This window comes from Hirsutella rhossiliensis (genome assembly GCF_020360975.1).
Source record: "Hirsutella rhossiliensis strain HR02 chromosome Unknown scaffold00003, whole genome shotgun sequence".
NCBI lineage: Eukaryota > Fungi > Ascomycota > Sordariomycetes > Hypocreales > Ophiocordycipitaceae > Hirsutella > Hirsutella rhossiliensis.
In genome coordinates this window covers 4,228,471-4,242,240 of record NW_025408669.1, presented here as the reverse complement: position 1 = coordinate 4,242,240, position 13,770 = coordinate 4,228,471, and the positions used below count along the sequence as shown (strand labels likewise).

Sequence of the window (13,770 nt, the reverse complement as noted above, 5' to 3'; positions counted from 1 at the left end):
TCAAGCTACCTGTCCGCCCGGATGATTAGGCGGAAAGTAAAGTAGTGATACGTCCCTTACTAGACTCAGCCTAACTTACGTTCTTCGTAGCCTGTGTAGAAGTAAAAGGCACTGGCACGGCAGATGCTCTCTGTTAAGGAAGTCTGCAACATCAACATTTCTTTTTTCCCCTTCAAAATCAACCCTCTCTCCTCAAGTCGATTGAATCTCCACTGTCCCTTTCACCCAAGTCCCGGTTGAGCTGCAGGCAGCCCCTACCAACGCCGCCTTCTACCGACATCGTCAAAGGCAGCCTGGCACGAGCTCAGTTCCAAGCATGACCATCCAAGACTCGGTCTTCAAGGTCAAACATGGCATCATCATGCACATGTTCTCTCTGGACCCGACCTTCTTGCCCACCCAACGCTACGGCAACCTGCAGAGCCCACAGTTCGCCAGTGAATCACTCAATGCCTCCACAATAGCAACCGCCAATCTGGACCTCGTCTGATTCACAACCCGCCACAGTACGTATATAAAAATCTCGTCCCGCCCCGTCTCCAACTGCTTTTCCTCTTCCTTTCCCATACCTTTGCCTGTTTCATCCTTGACTCTTTACAATTGGGTCTCCGGGCAGATTCCCCGTCGTCCATGCGTCTTGCACCATGACGGGCATTTCAGAGCATCTTCCATACCGATGTAGGCACAGGCAGAGATACGATGAGACTGTCTGACCATTTGACGTCTGGATTGGTGCAACGACCTTGCCTTGCCACAATCCACATCGCTGTGCACAATACAACAACTGTACACGTCTACTCGGCTCCAACGCCCATACCGTCGGCACACATGGCACGTCACATGGAATCATATCGCCTTTTGGGCTCAGTCTGTGTTTGACAAGCAAGTCTCGGACGGTGGGTAGGCCCAATTCTACGAGAGATTTGGTTCTGACAGAAGTGGCAATTATAGTCTGCATCCCGAGGGAGCAGGTCCAGGTTGGAGCACACGTGCGCCGTCTACGGCGAGAGCAAGGACCCGACCAAGGCCAGGTTCGTGCGCAGGAGGATAGGACTGGATGAGCCCCCGGGGCCGGTCCTGGTCCTGTGCAAGTACAGGAGCCCGGACGTCATCTTCGAGTCGATCATGTCGAGTTTGAACAAGTTCATCAACTCGGTCAGAAGCGCGTACGAGACCATGTCGGATTTCGACCTCGCGTCCATGATGGAGGGCGTCGGGGCGTCGGGGGTCATCGACGAGCGCAACTACGACAGGGGGGAGTCGGGCACGAACTGGTACCACCCCGAGACCGCGCCCGAGCAGACCGAGACGAATGCGAAGATGTTCGCGAATCCGTTCGCCCCGGCGCCGAGAAACAACAGCGGGAACAGCAACGGGAACGGGGGTGGTGGCGGTGACGGGTCGGGAGGGGGCTCCGGCCAGAGCGAGGGCAGAGCGAGGGCAGAGCGAGGGCAGAGCGAGGGGAGGGGGCGCGGGTTTGACGGTCCGGTCGGGGCCCTGAAGAGGAGCCAGTCGGGGCAGTTGCTGGACTCCACGGGCAAGGGCGTCTCGCAGCAGGTTCAGGTCCGTCATCGCGATCACACAGTGGGAACCAGCAGTAAGTCGCACAATACACTGGAGTCCAGACTTTGGTTTCCCATTCTCAAGGATAGGCTACTAACCAAAATGGCAGACTGGACGACATATCATCCTCACCTCTTACCCAACCTTGGTCTCGAGCTTGAGCGAATCCAATGAGGTCGTCACTCTATAGGACAGGGCCAGAAAATTTCTTGAAAATATCAGTCCAATGACATAGACGCAGCGCCTGGAAGAGCTCGCAGAGTTTTGGGCGACCTTTGAACCAAAGCCCACCAAAGAGGACAGTCGCCCTATTATTCGATGGAGCCGCCGTTAAAGACCTCCCCCCCCCTTCTTCTCCCCCTTTCTCTCCCCCTTTCCCCCTCAAGAAATGGACACGGACACGAGTAGATTACAACGCACTCACACCATCAACATGTCTTCGCCATGGCGAAGCAAGCATCCATCCGAACCTTCACCACGTCGGCCCTGGCCAGCACTGCTGCGTCCAAGGCAAGCCTCATGAGTTCGCCACGGAAAACGCAACCTCGACGCTAGAGGCTTGGGAGTCCCATAGGCCGGCGAAGCGAAGTCTTGGAAGAGGTACGACAAGAGATACGACGAAGATCACGTCCTCGTCAGGCATTATACCCACACCGTGTCCTGGCAAGATTCCCCAAGCTCGAGAAAGTCCTTATCTCTCTGTCCAGTCCTCTAGGCTCGTTATCGAACCCTCGCCGCCGAACGGCCCCATTGTCCCCGCGAGTTAGTTTGCGGCCCCCTGTTATCTGATCGTCGAAGACGAACCTGGACTTCCAGCCGGCTTTTGTCGGCGAGTCCGACTTGTTGCTCGTGCCTGCGCGTTACGATTAGACTTCGGGGCGACTCTGAAGCCTTCAGCTTCGTTCCTGGTTGTCGACGGTGAATCCAAGGTGTCGGTCTGTTCTCTCTCGCGCTTTTCGCACGGTATACGCCCTTGGACGACAAGTCGAAGTTCTGGCCTTCTCCTCCCTCGGTCGACTCTCTCGAATTCCACTATCTTTGGATTGCCGTCAGAGCCAAGATTCGTGGCACCATCTGGCTCGACTCCTTGGGCCCTACGAGGAAACTGATCGACTGCAACCAAAGGTCGTCGAGAACCCCAAGTGCCCATCCTATTGTTGGCGGCAAATGGAACGCCTTCAATGGACTTACGTGTCTAAGGGGAAAGGTGATGGATATGTTATCAAGGCACTAGATTAAATGCAACGCCGTCGACATCCTGAGAATCAGTTACGAAGACACCTCGGATCCTCCAGCCGTGATCTGGATCTCGGTAGAGCCGGCCAGTCTATCTTGGCAATGCGGTCATGCCATCGCCACCCAATGCAAACCAGCTCTCCATGAGGCCCCCATGGAAACGAAAGGTCAATTGCCCGATCCCTTAGCTGCGCAACCTAAGTCCGGACAGCAGGGAACCAAGCTGGGTGGAAAAGTTACGACCCGGACGCCCGACGAGGCGAGTCTTTTTTACCCGTTCCATATCCTGTCGCGACCATAGGCTCGATGAACCGGGTGGAACCGGCGCAAAGTGGATGGATAGGCGGAGGATGATGGCACGGAGTAGCGTGGTTGCTGGTAGAATGGCTTTTTCCTTGCCCATGTTCAGCATGGCTGCTGCGTTGGGTACAAGGGTTTTGACCTGGTTAGTGGTAGAATGGCTTCCTTGTTGACTGTATTCAACATGGCTGCGTTGCGTAACAAAGAGTTTCGGTGGTGAAGAAGAGGGCTACCGCACGGGGACCGAAGAGGCAGGAGGATGTATAATGATGCAAAGGGCCGTTGAACCAGGGGCCGTCGAACCAGGGGCCTAAACTGAGCCCCGGCTTCGGGGCTTCAGCGGGCAGAGACCCCGCCCAGCAGGGGAGGGGCGCGCCGGCTACAGCGCCTCACGGGCGGTCAAGAGCGCGGTTTCCTTGCCCCGTTTCCCCATCCGTACCCATCTTTTCTCCGACACACGCCTTGGTTGTGGAACTGGGCCGTGGATTCTGCCATGGACGTTGCCATTCTTCGCCTTGGCTCCTACGAGTCCTCGCCCTTTCGGAGCATCGTCGGTGCTTACGACCCGCCGAGACGGCCGCCGCTGTCCAGGTTGGTGATGGCTCCTCTTCTCCTCTGCTGCTCGAGCTTCAACACTTCATTTCGATGCTGATGAAGCCCCCGCCTCGTCCAGCCTCATCAGCACCGCCGTCTCCCAGGTCCCATGGATCCGCCGCCTCTCCCGCTTCTCCCAGTCGGGCATTCTCCAGGCCGTCATCCTCGCCGTCTCCCTCGCCTGCGTAGCCGTCGCTTGTCTTTCTCGGCATCGCAATGGCCGCCCAGGCGCCAAGCCCAAGGCCTCATCCATCCCCTGGCGCTTTGAGCTGCTCTCCCAGGCCTCCAGGGCCGCTGCCTTGACCTTTCTCGCCGTCGCCTATGTGCGCCGCCGCACTCACTGGCCGAGTCTCGTCCTCCTCGTCTATCTCTTCGTCCTCGGGCTACTGCGGCTCTCAAGACATCTCCAGTGGCGCCAAGCGGCCCTTCACCAGGTCAACTTTGTTACGGTCGCGTCCCTGGCCATGCTCGTGGCGACTCACTTTCTTCCCTGTGTTCAGACGGGAATCCAGTGCACCATCGACCCCAGCATCCTCGGCGCCGCGGCTTCTCTCCTGGTCGCCCTCGTCTTGGCCATGTTCACTCCGAGAGCATGGGTCCTGCCCCAGATAGATGACCACGATGACACCCCCGGCCTTGAGCTTCCAGGCGAGCCCACCCTGGAGGAAACGTGCAGCTGGATCAACTACTATTGCACCTACGAGTGGCTCACGCCCGTCATCTGGAAAGGTACCACGGGAAAGCTCGACATGTCGGGTATTCCCAAGCTGGCCTGGTACGACGAGCCCCTCTATCTCCTTCGCAAGGTTCAAGTTGCTCGCTCCATTTCAAAGACCACCTTGTGGACGACGCTCCGGTTCCAGAGGGTAGAGCTGCTCCTCATGTCCCTCTGGGTCGGCTGCAGCTATATCGTGGAAAATATCGCACCGTTCGCCATGTTTAGGTTGCTGCAATATCTCGACGCTCCTGCTGATGCCGTCTACCACCCCTGGGTCTGGCTGATCCTCATGTTTTCCGGGCCAGTCTGTCGATCCATTCTCTACCAGCAATACATATTCACCTCTACCCGGCTCATAGTGCGCATCAAGTCGGCCATGACGCAGGAACTCTACCACAAGGCATTGCAGTCCATGGAGATCGAGGACGACCCTTTCCAGGCGAGCGGTGACAAGGCCAAGCCTGACAACGACAGTGACAAGGCGCAAAAGTCAACCTCGGCCGGGCGGCTAGCCAACTTGATGGCTGCCGATGTCGACGCCATCTTCCGGGCCCGCGACATGATTATTGTCCTGGTCGGCGTCCCATCGGGCACCGTCATATCCCTCATCGGCCTGTACAAGATGCTCGGCTGGGCCTCCCTCGTCGGGACCTTTGTGTTGTTCCTGGGAGTACCCCTTTCTGTCTGGTTCGGCAAGATGATGTATGGGACGCAGAAACGAGTCCGAAAAGCACAGGATGCTCGCATCTCCCTCGTAACCGAGTACCTGGCTTCCATACGGGCCATCAAGTACTTTGCCTGGGAGACGCCCATTACCGAAAAGCTTGTCGCCGCTCGAGCCGTTGAGCAAAAGGGACTATGGGGGCTCGCAGTGTTGCAAACCACTATCAATGAAATCTCCCACATCTTTCCGTATCTTGCTCTACTCGTCTTGTTTGGTCTGCACGTCGGACTCGACAGGAAGCCCCTGGAAGCCTCGACCGCCTTTACAACCCTATACCTGGTCAAGAACATTCGCAGAAACATCATGATGGCCAGCATGTTTTCCCGCAACTTCGCGGGCGCCCTCGTCGCTTTCGGCCGGCTGGATAAGTACTTTGAAAGCACTGTTCCGCTCGTCAAGTATCCTGCCGGTCCCTTGCGCATCGAACGAGGCCACTTTCGCCGAAGCAAGAAGGCCACCTTCAGTCTTCGAGACATCAACCTCGATTTTGTCGAGGGCGGCCTCAACGTCGTCACTGGACAGAGCGGCTGTGGAAAGTCGACCCTCCTGCTCGCCATCCTTGGCGAGACCTACCTGGAAGGCGGGAGCGTCACGGCCCCGGAAGACATTGCATTTGCGTCTCAGTCAGCCTGGCTCCAGAATGAAACCATCCGCGACAACATCCTCTTCGGGAGCCCCATGGAAGAAGTTCGCTACGGCCGGGTGCTGGAGGCCTGCTGCCTCCCCGAGGATTTGCGCGAGTTGCCCCTGAGAGATCAGACAGCAGTGGGCGAGAACGGGACGTCTCTGTCCGGCGGACAAAAAGCCCGAGTTGCCCTGGCTCGAGCGTTGTATTCCAAGGCTCCGCTGCTACTTCTAGACGACGTCTTCTCGGCCCTGGACGCCAAGACGTCGGCGGGCGTGTGGAAGCATTGCTTCTGTGGCGACTTGCTGCGGGGGCGGACGACGGTCCTCGTCACTCAGGTCCCGTGGATCTCTGCTCAAGCAGACCTTTCCATAATGCTCGACGGTGGCCAGGTCAAGAGCGTGGATCCCAACATTGGCGTTGTTCGCCGGCCTATCAAGATTGCCGATGTCCTCGGGGGCGGCGATGACGACGGAAACGGGAGAGAAGCGGACAAGGTGCCCGAGCCGGAGCTCCAGCCCAACGGAGATGGGTTCAACGACACCAGCAAGGTGGCCCAAGACGCCTCCGTCCGCAACGACGCCGTGGATCAGGAGATGAAGGCGACGAGCAAGGCGGGCCGCCTGGGCAGTACGCGCATCTGCTCGTCCCCGGCGATCCTCGCAAGACATGTGCTGACTGACGCTTCTCCTCTGCAGTGCTCCAGTACATGGGCTACTTTGGCCACCCGCTGTTTGCCGTCGTCTGCCTCGTGGGCCTCCTCCTCGCCAATGTCTTCTTCTTCTCGACGACCCTATGGCTGTCGGTCTGGGTCGAAGCCTACAACCACAATGCGCACGTCGACGTTGCCTTTTACATGGGCATCTTTGCGCTACTGGTTTTTTCCGAGCTGATGTCGTACGGCGTCATCGTCATCGCGTTCGAATGGGGCTCGTGGCGCGCGGCACGCAGGCTGCACAACGACTTTATCCGCGCCGTCATGAGGGTACCGCTATCATGGTTCAAGGCGGTACCCGTGGGCCGCATCACAAACCGCTTCTCGGGCGACATGGCGTCGATTGACGGCGCGCTGGGCGCCATGCTGCGTGCGTCCCTCGACACCATCATCCAGCTCCTCTTGCGCGTCGGCGCCGTCAGCGCAATCATGCCCGTCTTCATGCTGCCCGGCCTGGCGGCCTGCTGCGTCGGCATCGTCGTGGGCGAGATGTACACGCGCACCGCCGTCGTCATCAAGCGCCTGACCTCGTCGGCCCAGTCGCCCGTCTTCTCGCAGTTTGCAGACACGCTCGCCGGCCTGCCCGTCATCCGCGCCAGAACCGGCATGGCGGGCACGTTTGGCGCCGAGCTGGCCGACAAGCTGCGCGTGTGGTCCGCCGCGTCCGAGACGAACTACAACTGCAACCGCTGGGTCGCGGTGCGCATCGACCTCGTCACTGCCCTCGTCGCCCTCTCGGCCGGCATCATTGCCGTGTCCAAGGTCGGGCTTGTCGGAGCTGGCTTGGTCGGCTTCTCTCTCACCAGTGCCAACGAGCTGAGCCAGACGATTCTCATGCTCGTGCGCAGCATGAATGATCTCGAGGTGGAGATGCAAAGTGTAAGTTCCTGGTCAAGTCCTCCCTTGCTTCTTTGCTCCCGCGACCCCCTTTTGGCCGAGCCCGTGGATGCTAAGTATTCATCTCCCCACCACCAGTTCCACCGCGTCAAGGAATACGTCAAGCTCGAGCCCGAGGGCAAGGACGACAGGCCATTCGCGGACCAGGCCGAAGGGGGCTACACCGACAATGACGCCCGCGTCATCCCCGAAGGCTGGCCGTGCTCGGGGCAGGTCGAGTTTCGCAGCGTGACGGTGCGGTACGACCCCGGCGGCCCGGACATTCTCTCCGACATTAGCCTCACGTTCAGGGCCGGCCAGCGGGTCGCCATCGTCGGAAGGACGGGGTCGGGCAAGAGCACCGTGAGTTTCTTCGCATCTGTGGCTCATCGCTTCGGGGTTGAAGCTAATGACGACTGTCAGCTGGTCCTCTCCCTCCTGCGCTTCACCGACATCGTCTCGGGCCAGATCCTCCTCGACGGCGTCGACATCACAAAGGTGCCCCGCCGCCGCCTCCGCGAGAGCCTCACCATCATCCCGCAGGAAGCCGTCCTCTTCAGCGGCTCCGTCGCCTCCAACCTCGACCCGACGGGCCTCGCCTCCCGCGCACGCCTCGACGCCGCCCTCGACAACTGCAAGGGCATCGCGTCCTTTTCCTCCGGCGGCGGCGACGACGACGACGACGACAACCACGTCCATGGGGCCGCGGCGGTCAACGGCAACGAGGCCATTGCCCTCGCCACGGAGGTGCACGCCCGCGGGGACAACTTCTCCCACGGCCAGCGCCAGGTGCTCTCGCTGTGCCGGGCGCTCGTCCGCGACAGCCGCCTCATGCTCCTCGACGAGGCCACGGCCAGCATGGACTACGCGACGGACCGCGGCATCCAGCGCGTCCTGCGCGCCGAGCTCCAACGCGCCGACGACGACGGCGGCGGCAGCGGGCGCACCCTCGTCACCATTGCCCATCGCCTGCGCACAATCATCGACTACGACGTCGTCGTCGTCATGAGCGCGGGCAGAGTTCTCGAGTAAGCAAAATCCACCGCCCGTTGACAGTGCGGCCAAGACTGACAAAATGGGGCGCGCCGCCCACCAGGCAAGGCTCGCCCAAGGACCTCTACGATTCCAGGGGCCAGTTCTACGACATGGTCTGCCACAGCGGCGAGGAGACCGAGCTGCGCGAGTTCCTCGAGGAGAGCTGACCAAGGGGGTCGCGGAGAGAGAGGCCAGAGTATGTTGCTCCCGGGGACGTGCACGAGCCGCAGAAATTAAAATGAAGCCCTCCTCAGAGTCTCTTCTCCCTCTTCATTCTCGTTTCTCATGCATGCGCTTCCTACTACTTGCCAGACGCTGCTTTCTCCCTTATCTATATTCACCTGTCGCTCCACCATCGCATCGGCAAAGCGGCACCCCCGAGAGCATCCCGTATTCATGGCGCCTTGTGAGAGAAATATTCAACCGGCAAAGCAATTCATCGTGCTCGCCCACGTCGTGTATTTTGTGCGTTTGCTACAGCCTCGAAACTCGTACACGAACCCAAAGGAAGAGCCCGTCTTCTTTCTTCCGCCCGCCCCCCAACGCCATAACTCTCGTGTCGTGAGCGGCTCCATCGCGTGCGTACGTCTTCTCGTCGCAAACGCCGGCCAAGTCTGCGACGATTGCCACGGTGGTATCGGGAGCCGCCCTGCAAGGGCCTGTCTCTGCCATCTACTACTATCCAAATGCGCACAAGCGCGTTGCGACAGTACATCTGATCCTCTTATCAACCATGGAATGGCTGGCCGTTCATGGTGTGTGGATTCGCGTCCACGTTGTGGTAGTCGAGAATCTCAGAGTACCTGGACTTTAGGTCAGCAACCTGGAGCTGTCCCCCGATGCTGGAGCGAGGGGCTCACATCATAATCTTCCACGTGTCGACGGGCAAGTCGGCGTCGTTGAAGCTCCAATCAAACTTTTCCTCGGCCACGGGCTCGTCGGTGGGATCGTGGTAGGGCGCGAGGTAGTCGTGTGCGAGGGCATTGGTCGCTGTTATCCGCTTCTTGGGGTCGAACACGAGCATGCTCTCTAGAAGATCGATTGCTGTGGTGCGACGTCAGTCTTGGCCTGTTCCATGACCTGTACAGCTGAGCTGGGGAGGCGCACCCGAAGGATCGGCGTTCTTAAACTTGTCCTTGAGGGGCTGGCGTTCGCGCTTCGGCAGAGACTTGACAAACCGCAACGTCTGCATCACATGTCAGCCCACTGGTCCCTCGCCGCGCGCACTCCAGCGTCGGGGAAGCCCCTACGTTCTCGCTGGCGATTGTGTTGATGACATCGTCCGGGGGCGTGCCAAGGAGCTCGGTGATGATGGAGAACTGATTGACGTGATCCTTTCCTGGGAAGAGGGGCTTGCCCTCGAGCATCTCGGCGAAGATGCAGCCCGCGCTCCAAATGTCAACCTCGACGTCGTACTTTTGCCACGTAAGCATAATCTCGGGAGCCCGGTAGTACCGCGTCGAGACGTAGCCCGTCATTTGCGGGTCTTGGATCCGCGCCAGGCCAAAGTCGCAAATCTTCAAGTCGCAGTTTTCGTTGACGAGGATGTTGCTAGGCTTGAGGTCGCGGTGGACAACGCCGGCCGAGTGCACGTATTTCAGACCCCGCTATCTCGGGTGTCAGCAGAGCTCACGAGGCGGCGGGCGGCCGTTGCAGTGCGGACGTGGCGTACCATGATTTGGTAGAGAAAGTATTGGATGAACTGCTTCTCAAGGGGCCGCGAGGTCAGCAGCCGGTGCAGATCGGTACCGAGCAGTTCTGTGACGAAATAGCTGGCGTCTCCGTCAGTATGGGTGCCGCACTCGGTGAGCAGACCTGGGCCAGACGTACATGTCTTCGAGGGGAGAGATGAAGATGTCGCTGAGGGAGATGACCTGCAGTGGGGCAACGGTCAGCAACGAAGTCGGATGCGGCAGGTGACTGAGGCAAGAGGGGAGGCCTACATTCTCGTGTTTGAGGTGCTTGAGCAGCTTGAGCTCGCGGTACGTGCGCTTGGCGAGTACGGGCGTGCTAAAGGGCTTCATTATCTTCTTGACGGCGACGTTCTGGTTCGTGAGTTGATCGCGGGCGGAGCTGCATCGGCGGGGTCAGCAAACGAGAAGTCGGGGCGGAGGGCGGCGCAACGGGGGCCAAGTTGCAAGGGCGCGCGGGCGGACATACCAGACGAGACCAAAGGCTCCCATGCCGACGGGCTGGAGATCGGAATACCTGGCAAAGAGTCAGCGCGGGATGGGGAGGGGTGAGGAGAAGGGTCAAGCGGGGAGATGAGGCTACCTTGAAGTGATCTCGAACGTGGTGCCGAAGATCTGCGCTCGCACGAATTCGGCCATGGTTGCGGAGGATGAAGCGGCGCTTCGTTGTGACAAACAAGACGAAGATGTGCGTGGAGGCAGAGCAGTGCAAGGTGCAGGAGGTGATGAAGAAGGCTGCCGATGGCGCGTGGGGAGGGGGGGATTGCCAGCGTCGACGGCAGGCGGGCAGCCAACAACAGACCAGGGGCGGAAGAAGGGGTGCGGGCACGGGTGGGAGAGGCGAAGCACGTCGGGATTTTGGAAGCAGGGCACGACGAGCGAGTTCCCCCGGTGTGGCGGCGGCGATGGGTTGGGCCGCTGGCGGTGGTCAAGAGGGTGAAGGGATTCCTCGAAAGCTATCGCAGGGCGCCTTTTTCTCGTCGTGTGATACGGTGAACCGTGGCTGCGGTGAAACGGCAGGGCGGCAAGGACGGCAGCCCGGGCAGTGTGCTGGCTTGCTGGCTGGGGGTCAGCGAGGGGAGCCAAGCTCTAGCGGCGTTTGTGCATGAGACGGCGGGCGAGGGAACAGATGCAAAAAGAGGCGTGACGGGGCGCCGAGAGCAGGCCAAAGTGGACGTGGAGGACGTGAAGGAGGACGTGGAGGAGGAGGAGGAGGAGTAGGTGAAGGAGGAGGAGGAGCGGCAGAAAGAGGAGGAGCAAAGGAGGGGCAAAAATGGATGGACGCCAACTGGAGGAAAAGAGGCCCACTAGCCGCCGTGCCCTAGAGGCGCCACGACGCTGGTAGATGTAGTACCTTCAGGGTACAGCAGCCACGCGGACTGGTGCATGCGAGTGCGGGGGGCTCACAGAGCTACGGGGCTTGTACCGCAGGAGTACTGTCCGGCGGGTAGGCGGTGCACAGTACGTAGTATCCCCTGAGGCAATCAAGGCCTGCCCACAAGAATCCTCAGCTCGCCCCACCGACGAATGGCCCAAGGGCGGTGCGGAATGATCAGAAAGGTACCAGACATGCAAGTACTGGTTGCTGCGTCAAAGCAGGGCAGGAACCTGGGATGCTTGTACCGTGAGACGCGGTGCCTGAGCGACGCACAGCACCACAGGCACCAACGGCCGCCGCAGGCATTGTCTTGGACAAATCCGGAGGCAGCCGACAATGGGAACGTGCAAGTTCATGGACAGTAAGATAGCAATACATGCGCCTAGCCCGTATTCCGTGCTTCGTACAGTATCTCGTGTATGTACTGTCGGAGTTGGACCGGCCGTTGTGCAACCGCAGCCTGGCCTGCAAGTCAGCCAGCCCGGGACCGGATGCGTGCCGGACCGCCGACGGGCAAACGGCCGGCCGGAGCCGCGGCGGTGCCCTTGTCCAAGGCCGTGTACAGCTCGTGTGCTTCTGCTCTCCGCTGGAAAGAGGGGTGGGGCAAAGCAGTTCCTTGGATGTGTGCATCAAGGCAACCCAAGGGTACGACGAGCAAGGCAAAGCACCGACTTGACTCTCGTCGTGCGTGGCCAAGGGACGATGCGCGGCGCGAGGCTTTCCGTCTTATCGCTCCCGTGAGTTGCCGACGGGCTCGCCCTCACCGGGTGCGGGGTCGCTCCAAGAAGGAGGAAAGGGGGAAGAGAAAGGAGACTGCGTGTCAGGAAGAAATATATCCTTGATCAAGGGTATAAAGGTAAGGAGGGTGTTTGTTTGGCCCGCGCCAAGAACGGACGTGTAGACACGTTCGGTTGTTCCGCCAGGGATCCCGGTCCACAAGGGGAGACGGGATTGTAATTAACTTACAGTACCTGTGGCTGAATAAACCAACTCTAGTGTGGCCTGGGAGAGTGGAGGTGAGCAAGAAGAGGGCACAGTAATTAATTAGTTGGTTTCTCATGGGTTTGATGCCGTGCGGCTCCGACGCCAGCCGCAGCAGAGACATGCATGCTCGATCCATCGATGGAGACGGGATTTGCGCCGTTTCGATTCGCGCGCATTGGGGAGACAAGCGTCGAGACATGTCTCTTCGCCTTGTCTTTGCACATGCATGCGCCCAAGACGAAACACGGAACTCCGTGTGCACGGGGATCAAGAGAAAGGCAGTCGGGAAAATGGGGACGCAAATCGACTTTTGCCTGCATCAACCACAATGTCGATGCTCCCGCTCATCGAGATTTGTTGGCTGCAAGGCAGGCATCCTCATTGGGGGTGATATGCGATAAAATAAAATATTAAATAAAAAATAGTATTTATTCTGAGCCATTGGATTCTGGTTACTCCATGGGGGATCAGGGATCAATGCCCCGTTCTGTTGGTACTGTAAGCATCGCTCTGGGGGCACGGATACCGGACGAGGCTGATGCAGAGATGAGCGGCGGCTGGATTTTCTCGGCGCAGAGGGCGCATAATGGCGTTTCCGGGGCCCCTGCTGCTTCATGTCTGTGCTTGGCAATGTCCTATACATATACCGTAGTTATACCGTAGTTACATGCTGGATGATGTACGGAGACTGTACTGTAATACACGGAGACTGATGAAAACCCTCGTCTGTTTCTTGCGTTGCATCTCAATGGTGCATCATCTCGACGCGTTCCAGCTTGCCCGCTTCTGCGGCCACCACTCACTCTCCCTCCACCAAGTCAACCCCAAAGCGTGGAAAATTAATTACCCGCATAAAATCCTGACAGCCAGTGCCAAGCACTCTCGTCAAACTCGTTCCGGCTCTTGTTGCTAGCGCCCGTCCGCCAGCCAAGCAAACGTCGTCGGTCTGTGCCGAGCTACCCTGGAGGGACACACCTCGGATCTGCTACAAGGTACTGTACACTGTACTGTACGTAATTGCTGTACGCTCGCGCACCCCGCTCCGTGCATCGACGCACAAGTGGGAAATCGGCGCAAACGCCTGATGCCAGGAGCTTCTCCTCCGCCCGGCCCCGTGCTTCGCCTCGCCTCCCCGCTCCCTTTTGCTCCCCGCTCCTTTTGCCCCGCTCACTCGCCTTTGCCCCGCCCCCTCCAGTCAGTCCTAGCTTGAAATTCCCCGTCGCGGCGACCCGTCCCGTAAAAGGTACAGTACGGTAGTCAATCGGGAGGGATATACGGACAAGTGGCCGAGTAATAGCAGCAAACAACGAGGTCGGCAACTCATCATCATG

The 13,770-nt window shown here is 59.3% G+C and overlaps 3 protein-coding genes across 3 annotated transcripts; 2 read left to right on the top strand and 1 right to left on the bottom strand.

Annotated features, from left to right (window-relative positions):
* Window positions 1–316: 316 nt before the first annotated feature.
* On the top strand, window positions 317–1,737 carry HRG_03567 (uncharacterized protein; the record flags this gene model as incomplete). The annotated part of the gene is made up of 3 exons (XM_044862038.1): window positions 317–484; window positions 952–1,597; window positions 1,673–1,737. The coding sequence occupies 3 exons, from the start codon at window positions 317–319 to the stop codon at window positions 1,735–1,737; spliced, it is 879 nt and encodes a 292-aa protein (XP_044723064.1).
* Window positions 1,738–3,592: 1,855 nt separating this feature from the next.
* On the top strand, window positions 3,593–8,553 carry HRG_03566 (ABC transporter domain-containing protein; the record flags this gene model as incomplete). Its single annotated transcript, XM_044862037.1, has 6 exons — window positions 3,593–3,690; window positions 3,773–6,390; window positions 6,459–7,354; window positions 7,451–7,714; window positions 7,775–8,379; window positions 8,448–8,553. The coding sequence occupies 6 exons, from the start codon at window positions 3,593–3,595 to the stop codon at window positions 8,551–8,553; spliced, it is 4,587 nt and encodes a 1,528-aa protein (XP_044723063.1).
* A 560-nt stretch (window positions 8,554–9,113) lies between these two features.
* HRG_03565 (kinase) lies at window positions 9,114–10,716 on the bottom strand (the record flags this gene model as incomplete). The annotated part of the gene is made up of 9 exons (XM_044862036.1): window positions 9,114–9,189; window positions 9,247–9,430; window positions 9,494–9,572; window positions 9,637–9,993; window positions 10,059–10,158; window positions 10,217–10,260; window positions 10,330–10,459; window positions 10,547–10,594; window positions 10,661–10,716. 9 exons carry the CDS (start codon window positions 10,714–10,716, stop codon window positions 9,114–9,116), a joined length of 1,074 nt encoding a protein of 357 aa, XP_044723062.1.
* Window positions 10,717–13,770: the final 3,054 nt, after the last annotated feature.